Consider the following 14,617-nt stretch of genomic DNA (forward strand, 5'->3'; position numbering starts at 1 on the left):
TATGCAAGCTATACAATTTTGTGGTAAGTGTGATCAGCGTTTGTTTCAGACAGATGTCTCGCAACATATTCTTCAATCAACTAGTACTGGAATGAATCAACAGATGGCAGTTTCACTCTGAATGCAGATTGGCTAATATCATTTTGGGCGTGTAAGATGCACTTCTGCATGTAGCCGCTCATGCATCAGTACGCCCTCCCCCCCCCCAAAAAAAATCCATTACTGCACATACCGGTTCACGCAGTGTCTACCAGAGAGAGCCGTGCAGAGATTAGCAGTAATTAGATTTAACCCCCCCCCACTCTAAATTCCGCAGCACTCGTCAATCAACCAATCAAAATGTTATAACAGACTGTTGTGGTGTAAACAAAATACATGGTGCTTTTTGTGGTATTCGCGTTTTGATTTTGTAACCCGGCACAAGCTAAGAATTCCGAAAACAAACCTCCATTCCTGCCTTCCTTTTACAGGTAGATATTCGTTTCGTAACATATATCATCATTCAGTTTCAACTGTATAATAATAGTTACTATCATTCACTTTTTTTATTGTTTAACTTAAGGAAATTATCTTAAACTGGGATAATTTTTCGGAATGATGGATGAAGTGAATGATCCCGAAATTGTGGAAACTGCCGTTTTCTTACATACAGCAGCAAATGCTTTATCTACAACTTGTCCAGCGGCATCTAGATACTACATGTAAGTAAAAATTATTTAAATGATTTCGATAAAGAAATCTCGATTGTGTATCGTGCTTCATATTAATACTGTCTTTTAGTAAAAGATTTTGGGCGTGATATTTATCAACAAAAAAGTGTTAAATTTTTCATTTCTGCTATTGCTTGAACTCCTGTTATTTTATTTCTCCACAATCAAGTGTAAGTTAAGGTCCATACCAAATTTTCTTAATTTGTCTAAAATGTATATAAAATTCTCAATTATCTAAAATGAATATCATTTAATCATTTTGATTGGAGCAACATGTTTTAATTTAATTATCTCTTTATATAAAATACTACTATGTAACTTTTTTGATATTTGTGAATGTGCAAATACATACAAGTGAAATTATTCTTTTTTTTTTTTTTTTTAAATCATGTTAACTTTTGCTAAATTTTTGAGTCTGGTCTTTTATAAAGCAGTGATTCTGCTTCACAGCTTGATATTGTATTGATAGGTTAGTAACTATATATATTTACTTAATACAAATTCTTCATATTTGAAAATGTATGTAGTGAATACTTTTTAAAAATTTTCTAGAAGCCAACCTCAACAAATCTTGCTAATGCGAAATATTTGCTACAAATAAACAAAATAATAATATAAATTTCAGTAACTTGTGAAACTTAATTATAGTAATATCTTTCAAATTTCATAAACTGTAGTTGGTTTATTTAGTTTTTATATTTTATTTCCTTTCATTTTTTTTATCTGCAATCTATTTATTTATTTTTGTTGTTGCTATTAGTTTTAAATAAATTTCAATTGAAATTTTCTTCAAAATTCAAACCTTCTGTTAATCTATATTCAGTTATCTGATATGTATGCAAAAAATTATTTTTAAGCTTAGTACAATAATTAAACTTTTATGTCAGTTCCAATTTTATATAGTATTTTTATGTCTTCAAGAGCACTTTAATCCAACTATTGCATGAAATCATTATTTCTATCATTGATATAAATCTGTTATAAGAAGTTTTACATTATAGTGTTTACTTTAGTAAGGGGGAAAAAAGTCTCGTTTGTAGATAAGATTATTTTTGATACATTTTAATTATAATTTGTATATATCATTTGTGTAAGTACAGTAATTAATTTAAATAACTTATATGACAAAGGTAGAACTTATGTAATTTATAATTCTTGAATGAATTTTTAAACAATTATTAAAACTACTTATATTTGTAGAATTTACCTTGAAAATTAAATTGCTCTGAGAAATGTTCTTCAGATATGCAATGAACATATTTTTTTTATATATCTTTTTGATATTTGGTCAGATGTTTCTTTTGCATAGCAATAAGTAACATGTTAGTATCTCAGAAAGAAGTGGGGGAAAGTTTTAAAAAGAGAAAGGAAGTATTTGTTAAAGATCTTCAGACAACAAAAGCTGCCAAGCTAGAAAGAGCTGTATGTTGACTGATTAAAAAATGTTTTTAATCTAATTGCCAAATAAATATATTTATAAAAAATGTGTTTTCATCGAATTATTAAATAAAGATGTAATTAATTTCAAAGTTATAATATGTTACTTAATAATGTTATATTCATTTGAAATTATTTCCTTGTAATCTACCGTAATAATTAAATATTTTTATATATAAGTAAGGAAATCATTGACTAAACTGAAAAACAAATTTATAGAAACATATATATATTTATATAAACATATACATATATTTAAAGTCGTTAAAGTTAAAAAGGCATAAGATATTTTTTTTTTAAAAAAAAAAAGGCCTCTTAATGTGCTTTGTTTGGGGCTGTAAAATGCCTAAATTTACCACTAAAGAGTAATAAATAAGCATGAGTACTGAATATGATTCTTGGAGAAATGTAGAATTGCTTGTAGGAACTGTAGCAAATTAAGTCCACCTATTTAACAGCTGGTCATGTGATCTTGCTAAATAGGTTGGGTTTTTTTTTTAACTTCTTTTTTGTAGATGAATATTGATTTAATGTTCTTCAATTAAAAAAAAAAAACTTTTTTGTAAAAGATAAATTTATATAATGACTGCTATATGATCTTGTTTTAGTAATATGTACTTTTATTTCAAATCATAATAAAATATTCCAGTCATTTCTTTTTGTTTGATATATCCACTACCTTGATTCAACTTATATTGAATCAAAGTAGCAGTTATAACCCTGAGTAGAATTTTTTTTGGAGGAGTGGGGTCATGAATTTTATTTTCATTTCCCTTTTGGATCTCTTTTTAAAATATAATTTTCTTAACTAGTAAGAACTTATTCTTTTCCCTTTATAGTTACCATTGAGATGCTACAGAATTCTTTTGCAATAATAAATCATATATTTGTCGTTTCTCTGAAGATTTTTAATAGAATTTATTCAAATCTTATGATTTCATCTATTATGTACATTTGGCAAAATTTAAGTTGCTATCGAACTTTAATATTTTTATTCTTTTAGCAAATAAATGCAATGCTATCTTTATTTTTTATATATATATATAAATATATAACCTATATTGCGGATAATTGTGGGATTGAATAAAATTTTTTCCTGAATATTGAGTTTAGGAAACTAGGAACTTTTATTTTTAAAAAAAGTGAGAAATTTTTACTTATTATATATTTTTTTATAGAATATTGGTGTATTTAATTTTATATGTTGCTATACACTGTCACAATTAAAAAATCATTACAGTTATATACTTCAAAATGAATGTGATACTCCTATGGTATGATTTATTATCATAACCAAGTGAAGCTTGCAAAAAGTAAAATAATTTGCATATATTGTAAAATTATTCACATATGATATAAATAATATATTCTAAAATGTATACTTTTTAGAACATATCATTTCATAATACAAATATTTTTGAACATTTACATATACTTGCTAAGCATTTTTTTTTTTTTAGGTCAACACTAAACAGGCACATAGGTAATCAATTGTGTAAGTATAATTTTTTAAAAAAATTGTTACAAACAGCATTTTATTTTATTTAATAGCTTTATTAAACTGTGTTATATAATTATTTAATAGAGGCTAAAAAGATATTTTGAAAGTTTTAATAACTCTCTCAATGGTACAAAACAGGTTTGAGTTTAAAATATTTCTTTTCCTAATGTGTCAAAACATTTTGAAACCCTCTTTGGAGATATTAATATCATTACTATTAAATATAATAAAAACGATTTTCTGTAAGAAGTTATAATTCCTTTAAGGAAAAAAGATTTTATTATAAAAATAATCATAATAAATCTTTTGCATGGTTAATTATTATAATTTTGACATGCTACTTTAATTATATAAAAGCTAGAAATAATTTTTTTATCAGTGTCTCGCTCATTTGCAAAGCCTCATAGTTATTGCAAATATTGTGGCAGTTTATTCAAGCATTTGAATCACAAAGTACGAATCCAGCCAATCCCATCTCCAAATCGTCACATCAAGAAACTTATTAAATGGGAAAAAGAGCAACCATGGAAACTAAATAACCAACAGAAAAAGAAGTTGAAGAAATATAGAAATTCAACAAACAAAATTGTAAGAAATGCATCTTTCATTCATTTAAATTTTTCAATCAGTTTTTTAGAATTTTTAAAAAATTATTATTTTAATATTTAAAAATTTTAGGACTTATTGTATTTAATAGAAAATCAATTGAAGTAAATGTGAAATCTTTCAGGTAAATGGCAAATTTCAACGAGTAGAATCATAATAAAATAAATTGGTTTAGTTGAACTTATCTCCTGTTTGACAATATTTTCTGGGTTAATGTAAAACAAAATTCAGAACTTTAGGTTATTTTATTGTCATGTGCATGTAACCTTAACATGCTGGTATGATAAGTTGCATAAATAGCTCAGATTAATGATCCTCCAAATTTTAATTCTAGATGTAAATATTTATTAAAAATTCTCCTATTTGCCTACCTGCATATCTTGCATAACTTTGAATTTCCGACCTATTTACTTTTTAACAGACATTTTGCATTTTTCTTTTAAAAAGAATTTTTCTCTTAAAAAATATTTCTTATGAAAATTTTTTAGCTTAATTATATTTTTTAAAATTAAACACAGAGGTTTTCATAAGCAAATGTTACACATTTTTTAAAACACAGATTAAATATAGAATTCTTATTTTAAGGAATTTTAATTTCTTTGTACTCAGTGACAATTACTCCATCAATCTTGGCTACTCTTAATTACAAGACTGGTTAACTAACTCAAAATAGAGTGATTTCAGCTCTGCCGGCCTTCTATAGTTTCTGTGACAGGACAAAGAAAAGTCACTTGTCATTCATTGCAAATATTCAAGCATTTTCACTTGCGCAGTTTCCATTGGATTTTTGCAATCAACTCAACATTCTCTGCCATTTTTGTTTGAGATATCGTCAATACTGTGCATGGATAAACCATTATCGTAATTCTGGTATCAAATCTTATGGAAAATCCAAAATGTGAAAATTAATGGTTCAGTGCAGCAAGTCCAACAGGCTCAGTAACAAATAACCATGCTTTATTCTACACAGTAACATAAAGACACAGACAAAGTGTACACAAGAACAGTATTTTCAGCACACTACATTACAGTACACAAATAAGAAATTGGTAATACACTACCATAATAGCATAAAGCACTCAGAGAAGGCTGAATTATTTTCTTTTGTCTTGACTATTCCTGATTACATGACTACATTCAAATTTTCAGAATATCTTAAGTAATAATTAATACAAGGATAATGTTACCAATTAAATAAGTGATTGTCATATCATATTAGAATATTTTGATTAACAAATGAAAAGTTTCTTGTCAAAGAACATATTTTTCTATAAAAACTACCATTTATTATAAAACAGAAAAAAATTCTATATTTCGAAAATATGTGGGTTAATATACTCGTGCATCTACGATTGTGCTTAAATTTGCATCGATTTCCCACTATGCACTCCATATAAAAGCTGTTGTATAAGTTTATTATTATTAACCAGACAATACTTACTGCTGTTTATGTATGCAAACAACATAAAATGTAAAAGTTTGAAGAGTACAATTAACCTCTGTGCAAATGCCTCAGTCTGTCTAGTAAAGTATGTAGTAATACCAAAGAAATCATAAACTTTGATAATTAAATACCTTCCTTATAGTTTTTATCTCTGTAGAATTTTTATATTCCTACTTCTCCAATTATTAAGTACAAGTCAATACTTTATTCATTTTATTTGAGGTATTGTGCATAAAATTATTTTTCCATCATTAGATTTATACTTGCAATATCTGCAAAAAAAGAACACCATTTGTTGGCTTGAAAAAATATAGTGCAAAAGAACAAGACGTGCCAATCAACACATCAACACCAAAAATTAAATTGAAGAAGGGAGATTTAAATGCTGGATTATTTATAAAAACTCCAATAGAGGAAAAAATTCAAAATAAACTGTAAGTATTTATCTAGATTATTATAAATGCGGTTTGAAGATACATTAAAATGTGTGTTGGTGGACATACTAAGTTTAATTTCTGTAGTTGAATCTGTTATAACTGTGTGTAAAATTTTAAAAATTATTCAATAATTGCAGTTTTATGTTATTTTTTAGTTCATGTTGTCTAGTATAATTTTTCTGAATGAGGTATATTTCTGGTGGAACACTTAAAATAATAATGGATAACTTAGATTAGCATTTTAAGTCAAATTCCTTTCAAATAGGTAAATGAAAATAAAAACTAAGATTGGAAGAATAATGAATAAAAAATTTTAAGATTTAAATTGATTATCTTCTATCTGGTAGCGAGAAGTTCAAAAGGAAAATTTTTCAGCTTCGATTTCAAGTGCCCTCCTGTAAAAAGGGGTTGTGCAAGCGAATGAGTGATGCGTGAGTGGCAAAGTCGTACTCTTGGCCCTAGTTGGCGCTGCTATAAAAAATAAGAGACGTCCCCCTCAGGCTTAAATCGCTGTCTTCGTAACAGTGGGCTTGTCAGTGGCAAGTGCCATAAGAAACAAACAAACAAACAACAGAAATTTATAATCAACTCATTTCATTTGGAAATGCTTTATATTAAAAGGAATCAGTATTGATTTGAATATATTATAAAGTTCAATCTTTAAGAAGTTTTAAATATTTTAAAAATTACTGAAACATAAAATACAAATACACACACAATGTTGGGTAATCATAAAACAACTGATTTAACTCAAAAGCACACAGAAGAAAATGAATAGTTAAATCCTATGGGCCTTTCTATAATGCCTCCTGTAGGTGGCATGTCCTGTTATCATATCATCTACCTGTCTCATACCATTGGTATACCCTCCAGGATGGCAAGAACAAACCCACGTCTGAGGTGTTCCCCCCTCCCACACATACACTTGTGTCAGGAGACATACAATCAATTAGAAAAATTTATATACAATTTTTTTCAAAAATATCTATTGACAAGTATATGATTGTACAAATTGATACTTATTCATATAAAGCACTAATTAAAATTTTATTTCCGATACTGAGATATTATTAAATTAGCCACTTCATTTACATGGTCTGTGTAAGCACTTACGGCCTGAGCTATTGAATGTGGTGTTCCAATAAGCATGAAGTTGTTATATACTGTACAAAGATAATTAATGCAATCTATTTCTTATGAAAGGGGTAATTATTATTATTATTTTTTTTTAATTCTAGAGTGGTGAATAATCAAGATGTAAAATCTCAAAATGAAGTTCCTTCTGAAGTATCAACATCCGAATTAATGGATACTTTCAATCCAAATAATGGATCATCAATTACAAGAAAAACTCAATTCACATCAGAAATAATGAAGAAAAATGTGAAACCACAAATGTCTTCCAGTAAAAAGAAGAAAAAGAAAGGCTTGTTGGTACAGATTTTAAATCAAGAGCAAGAAGCAAGACGACAAAAGAAAACCTTGTCATCATTTCTTACTTCTTTGTGATAGAGATTGAAAACTCATATACACTGTTGTATTTTATACAATATATTTTATTTAAAATAAATTTTACTATGTACAGCAGAATATACATCAAAGATTTAGTCATTTAAACATAAAAGACAATACAATAAAATTTGTAAATTAGATATTAAATATAAAACATTCTTTACATTTGTCTCTTAGATTAAAAAAAAATCAACAGCACATGCCAAATAATCTATATAACAGAAATAGGTCATGAATGTGTTATCACAGTTTACTTTTTAAGTGTTCAGATGGTTTTGAAGATATAACAAAGCCACCATCAAAAGCTGCTTGCAATACTTCATCCACATGTGAACATAAATAAATATTCATGTCATTCTGCAAAAAAGAAATGTTTCTAAAATTAAGTATTGTAAGGAAATTTCGAAAATTGTTTTTGCAATACTTAAAAAACTTTTTTTTTACTAAGAAGACTTCTGTGAAATAAAATATGAATACTGTAAATTGATTTAATTTTCTAATATATAATTATAATACAGTCTACATTTCATTAATATTGACCATTATACACTACGAAATAAAAGTTTTTATTTTTCTGTTAAATGATCGTTAATTTTTTAACCATATTACTACAGAAAATACAATAACAATGTTACAATAATTTATATAGCAAAATATATAACAATTCCTTTTCTTCCTTAAATAACAGGATTTTAATAAATTTTATACTCCACCTTAACCGATTGTGGAACTTCAGCTAGATCCTTTTCATTCCGACTAGGCAAGATTACACTTCTCATACCTGCTCTATGGGCAGCAAGTACTTTTTCTTTTATTCCTCCAACCTTATAAACAATCAAGAATATATATTATAGCTAACATGACTGATTAGTTAATAATAATCAGCAAGTGATAAGTTATTCACCATAACATTACATTGAGACAAAAGTGATTGACAAGGTAAACAATTTTCCTTGTCTACTAAACTATTAAAAATATTCACCACTAGAAATGAAGAATTATCAAACATGCAAGATAAAACAAGTAATGAGAGCTTTTTTAAATGGACAAAATTTCTGATATTACAATTAAGAGATAAAAAACATGAAATTAATCCTTTAAATAAGTCACTTTACAATATATCATAAATTAGAAAAACATTTATTCATTACTTACAGGTAAAATTAAGCCACGGAGAGTTATTTCACCAGTCATTGCTACATCAGACCTGACTATACGTCCAGTGAACAAAGAAACTAATACAATAAAAATAGTAACACCAGCTGAAGGTCCATCTTTACCAACAGCACCAGCAGGAAAATGAATATGAATGTCAGTGTTTTCCATCAAATCTGTACCATTGCTAATTTTTATTCCATACTATACAGAAAAAAAATAAAATGGTTCTTATCTACATTTTAAAAGTGTACTTAAAGCTTGTTAAAAAAATTAAAAATCAAATCAAAAATATAGACAGATTCAATGTTAAATTATTATTAAGAAACATTCTGATATTAGAAAATGGTAAAAACTATTTGAAAAACTCCTTTACCTGCCATTTTCAGTTTCATTAAAATTAGATTGAGATCACATTTTGAAGTAATATCAAGAGGTTACAATTAATTGTATAAGCAGTCAGATGATGGAAACTACACCCTAGTTTACGAATTTCAAATTTTTGGATTGATAATTTCTAGTTTACGAATCTTACTCAAATTTCCAGGCCCACAATAAATTGAATGTTCATGACACTCATGCAAATGATGAAACAAAGAAATACCAAACAAAGCAAATGGGTCAATTTTTGAATTAAATCAAAATGTCCCTTCTTCTTATGTATATAAATGAAGTTTTTGCAGATTCCTATTTACACTAATCAAAAATATCGCTATGGCTTATAAAGTGCTTCAGGAATTAAATTATATAAAAAAAAAATCAAGGTATCAAATTTACCTCATAAAGATGTGAACGAACTAAATTCAAAGCTAATTGAGCAGATTCTTTCATGACACTACCAAGCTGACCAGTAAGTATCAACTGTCCATCTCCTTCAATTTTTGTAGCTTCAACATACATAATTTGGCCACCAGCAGATGTCCATGCTAATCCAACTGCAACACCTGGCTGGCCTAGACGTCCTGTAATCTCATTGTCAAATATAGGTGTCTATAAAAGTAAAATATATATTATATAAGAGAACAAATATCTTTTATAATTAGAGAGAGGCAGATTTTTAATTATTTCATATTTAATATATGTAAATGAAAATAAATACATCAATTATTTGAGGTAAGTGTATAATTTATTTTACAAAATTATAAAGGAAAAATACAAAACTCTCACATTCGAAAATTAAATTATAGCAGAACAGACAAATGTAACTTTCTTTTATCTTCTATAGAAACTATGAAAATTTTAAAGTATTTCTAGAGTTATTTTTTACCCTTCTTGCTGCTTTTCTTGAAACTCAGCTATTTTAACTTGTCAAATGATTTGAAATTTTACAAGATGCTGGTATATTCAATTATCTAGCCATTATGAAAAATATTACACTAATGCAACTCAAAAGTATAAAGTGGAATCATGTATGTGTTAGTGAATTAAATTGAAAGGAACAGATATAATTTCACAGTTATTGACAAAAAATGCATTAACCATGCTTGTAAACTATAATTTTTACATTTAAGAAGGTTTAAAATGAATTATTAAAAATTCAGATTTTTAACATCAGTATAATAAAATAAAGACAAAAAAAAAAAAAAAAAAAAACACCCCCCCCCCCCTAAAACAGAAAAAAATTTCACCTGCTTTTTTTAGAATGTATTTTTGTCTCATTTGAAATAGATTGAACATACTTTCATAGCAATCGGCTTCTTATTCTGATTAGCAATTAAACCTAACAATATCATTGTTTAGGTATAAATGAATTAAAAATGAGTGTTTCTTAAAAGGAGAAGGGGGGGGGGGAATAAATATTAAGTACTTTAAAAAAGATAAGAAAATTTGCAAATTCCTTTACAAAAGAATAGATTTTAGGAAAACCAGATCATTCAACATAATATATGGTCCAAAGTAATTAATAACTAAAGTAAGTAATTAATAATTGAAACTAAAATATATACATATATATATATACTAACTCCTAATATATCAATAACAGCTTCTGCATCCAAAATAAAAGGAAGCTCTGGGGGTGTTGGTATTGGACTCAAGGTTAAATTCCCAATCTCTTGTGGAACTTCTTCTCTTGAATACCTCTTCTGATTATCCGCAACAGAACTTTCTTTAAGAATGGATGATTGCTTTTCAACAACCTTTACAGCAACTGCACGACACACAGCACCTATCTTCCTTTCCAATCCTCGAACACCAGCCTCTCTTGTGTATTTAGAAACTGCAAGAATAATCATTTATAATGCATAATATAAAAATTGTAATCTCCTCAATTATTTTATTAAAAATGCATGACACTTCAAATATAGTCCAACTTCTACACAAAAATAGTCTGCCTTTAAATATAACAGATAAATATAACTTTAAATAAATCTCAGAGATTATTATAATGATATTTACATACCTAACATATAGGAATCCAAAAATGCAAAGGGATACTTTTAAAAACTAAAATTTAAACCCCTCTTCAATTTGTGGCACTAATATAAATGAAAGTACCAATGAGAAAAATTCATATTTATCTGTGAAAAAGTAATTATTAACAAATCATTTTAACTACTTACAATGACAAAAAACACAAATAAAAATAAGAATGCAATAGTTCTAAAAAATGGTATAAAAGATTTTCTTTTCTTTTTTTTAAATTTACATTTGTTTTCCCAGTTTTCAATTTATAATACTAAAATAACTATAAAAATATAAATTAATTTGAACATATTAAATATTTGAATAATTTCAAAAGTGTGTGATACAATTATGAATATGATAGTTTAAAAAGCAAATAAAATTTTCATACTGATAGTTCTTATGGCTTCATCTGTAAACTGTAGTACATCTGGAGTAAGACCATGTTCCTTCAGTTGTTTAGGAACTAAATGATCACGAGCTATGTTTTCTTTTTCATCATGAGTATAACCAGGTACAGTTATAATCTGGATTAGGAGGGCGAAAAAAAATGACACATTCATCACATTGAATTCACAGAAATTTCTAAATATAACTGACAAAATAAAATTCAAAAAAAAATCATTTTACCTCCATTCTGTCCAACAATGCTGGCGGAATTGTGTTAATAGTATTAGCTGTTGCAATAAAAAGTACTTGAGAAAGATCAAAAGGTACATTCAAATAGCTAAAAAGGAAATTAAAGAAAACAAAGAATGTTTTTGTTATTTATTTTTGGATAGAATAATCATATAAGTTGATAGATAGTCATATAAGTTGCCTAAATTCAGGTTACTTTAACATTTAAACACCAGTTTTTAATCACCTTCAAAATGTAATCATAACTAAAAGGGCTTGCAAAAAAGAAAGCTTTTAACTGATGTATAGTATAATACCATTTATGCAGGTATGTGTGTGGGGGGGAGTATAGACAGAATTTAAATTCATTCACTCCACTAACAGTTCATGTTTACAATCCTGTCTACATATCACTCTTTATCTCTATTTCCCTGATATTTTACTTTTATACTTTAAAGGTAGAAAATGATTGCAATTCAGTTAGCAAACCATAAATAAAATTCCTTAATTCAAACCATAAAAAACATCGCTCGATTCAATCATTAGAAAATGAAAGAATCGAGAAAATTCTTTAGAAAAAGCATCTAAAAACTGCCCAGCATTTTAATTATTTTATTCCACAGAAATAATTCACTTAAAATGACCAATAGTTATACAAAAGTCACTAACTTCTGTGTTTTCTAATAAGCAATCAATGAATCCAAAGGATACTGATCAGTAAAATTGCAGTTTTGCTCTGGATCTAAAACTTCCAACAACGCAGCAGCTGGATCACCATGGATTCCAGTACTCTAAAATAAATCTATAATTAGAACCAACTACATAAAAAACCTTAATGCACATACTACACATTTTAATTAAAAAAATTGAACACCATAGATAACAGTTATATAATAAATTATCATTAATAAACCCACATTATATATACATAAAATATTTTGCTGCATTTATAAATCAGTGGTAAAAATGTACTTGCATGTGCATATTCTGAAGAAAATATTTTGAGTTATTACAAACAAATATAATATCCTAATAAATATTAAGGCAGTACAATATAACAAGCGGAAACAACAATACAAAGATTAATTATTAATCCTCCGGAATTCAGGAAAATCAATATTCCCAATACAAGAGGAGGAACCATAACTTGTCAATATCCAGTTTATATAATTAAGTCACATTTACAAACAAATATTGATTTTCAAAGTAAATTTAGCTTGAATTTCATTAATAAACTGAAATTATTAAAATTATACTTACAGGCATGTCATAGTTAATCACTGTAAAATTATCAAGAGATATGCCAGATGGGATAAAAAAAAAATCATTCAAAATACTCTATAGGAAAGATTTTCAGAGCTAGAGGTACTTATTTTGGCACATAATTATTCCTTGGATAATAAGTTATCTCTAATAGAGATTTTTATTTAAAGAGTGATACAAATTGTATGTTTTAGATTAATAAACTTCAGAGTATTTTAATGCACAAAAGCCATCCTTATATTATTAAAAAAAAAATAATTTTAAAGCCTTTTGGATTTATTTTGCATAGTTTTTTCCCTATAATTTTGTCAATTATCAAAAATATTTGCAAATATTTTCTAATTTATTTTAGTTATTGGATTTCTGTTTATGCACATTTTGGTAACATCAAATACATTTTTTTGTGTGTACACATAATTAATCAATGCTCAAATTAAAAGCACAAATTTTAAAAATAAAAAGATGAATTAAGGTGAAAACATTATCAAGAATAATGTTTCAAACTTGAAGTTTAAATGTCTTAATCATTTTTCTCCCCATTGGAATGCTTGTTCAAACTATTTAAAATTTATTTTGGACAATTTAGTACTGTTTAATATATGACTAAAAAGAAAATTTAAAGTTTATATAAATTTTAAAGATTGATTAAAAAAAATAGTATGAAATGCAGGCAAGAAAGAAGGGGGGGGGGCATTTCATTGAATTTTTTTTTTTTTTTTTTTTGCTGATACAAATATCTAATAACAGGTAATAATAAAACAACCATGTTACAAAGATCCTTCAAGTACAATTCAAGCATTTACTTCTCAACTTTATAAATTCCACTGTAATGTCTATTTTGAAAAACAGAATATGTATATTTTAGTAAAATATTTTGTAGTGAACATAATTATGTTATCAAATTCTGCTAAGTTTATATACATCTATCTTTTGAAAAATATATATATAACACAAAATAGATTTGATGACATAGCATATAGCATATTTACAATATTGCAAATATTACTTCTGTTATTCATCCTTATACATAGATATGATTTAAACCCTGGTTTGGCGCAGCATAGTCAAAACTATGGCTCTTACGCCAGAAAAAGCCAAACAAAAAATCATCCTTAATTTTCACATTTTTTTGTTTGTTTAGATATTATCAAAATATAGATAACTATCAAAAATTTTCTTGTGACAAAGAAAATCCTCACATATGAGTCAAAAAGTGAATGATTTTTTTTTTTTTTTTTTTTTTTTTACAGAATATACTGAACAGAAATATACTGAATAGAATTCATAAAACATTGACACTTTTTAATAAGAAATGAATTATATTAAATAAAGTATTTCACAATTTAATCTAAATATGTTATAGAAATTATTATATTAAATGCGTTCTTAAAAAGAGAATACAAAATTATGCTTTAAATGGTGATTAACATATTTAATCATGGGTATATTATGTTAGGCATTTCCTTATATTATTATTTGTATAAATTTACTTTACAATCAAAACGTCATGAAATGTGCATAAGATAGCAAA

At 26.6% G+C, this 14,617-nt stretch overlaps 2 protein-coding genes across 2 annotated transcripts in view; one reads left to right on the forward strand and one right to left on the reverse strand.

The window, feature by feature from the left end:
• LOC129971562 (UPF0711 protein C18orf21 homolog) lies at positions 1 to 7,729 on the forward strand. Its single transcript, XM_056085443.1, has 6 exons — positions 1 to 470; positions 563 to 701; positions 3,608 to 3,642; positions 4,028 to 4,236; positions 5,954 to 6,132; positions 7,374 to 7,729. The coding sequence occupies exons 2-6, from the start codon at positions 595 to 597 to the stop codon at positions 7,642 to 7,644; spliced, it is 801 nt and encodes a 266-aa protein (XP_055941418.1). The 5' UTR covers positions 1 to 470; positions 563 to 594; the 3' UTR covers positions 7,645 to 7,729.
• The window catches only part of LOC129971561 (lon protease homolog 2, peroxisomal-like), a 26,527-nt gene continuing 19,637 nt past the window's right edge, over positions 7,728 to 14,617 (reverse strand). Inside the window, exons 12-19 of the mRNA XM_056085442.1 lie at positions 12,535 to 12,614; positions 11,836 to 11,932; positions 11,597 to 11,732; positions 10,767 to 11,020; positions 9,580 to 9,792; positions 8,803 to 9,006; positions 8,361 to 8,471; positions 7,728 to 8,004 (exon numbers count right to left, since the gene is read on the reverse strand). Coding sequence (XP_055941417.1) covers positions 7,891 to 8,004; positions 8,361 to 8,471; positions 8,803 to 9,006; positions 9,580 to 9,792; positions 10,767 to 11,020; positions 11,597 to 11,732; positions 11,836 to 11,932; positions 12,535 to 12,614 — 1,209 coding nt within the window. The 3' untranslated portion in view covers positions 7,728 to 7,890. The remainder of the gene's footprint in view (positions 8,005 to 8,360; positions 8,472 to 8,802; positions 9,007 to 9,579; positions 9,793 to 10,766; positions 11,021 to 11,596; positions 11,733 to 11,835; positions 11,933 to 12,534; positions 12,615 to 14,617) is intronic.

This window comes from Argiope bruennichi, chromosome 6 (genome assembly GCF_947563725.1).
Source record: "Argiope bruennichi chromosome 6, qqArgBrue1.1, whole genome shotgun sequence".
Taxonomy (NCBI): domain Eukaryota; kingdom Metazoa; phylum Arthropoda; class Arachnida; order Araneae; family Araneidae; genus Argiope; species Argiope bruennichi.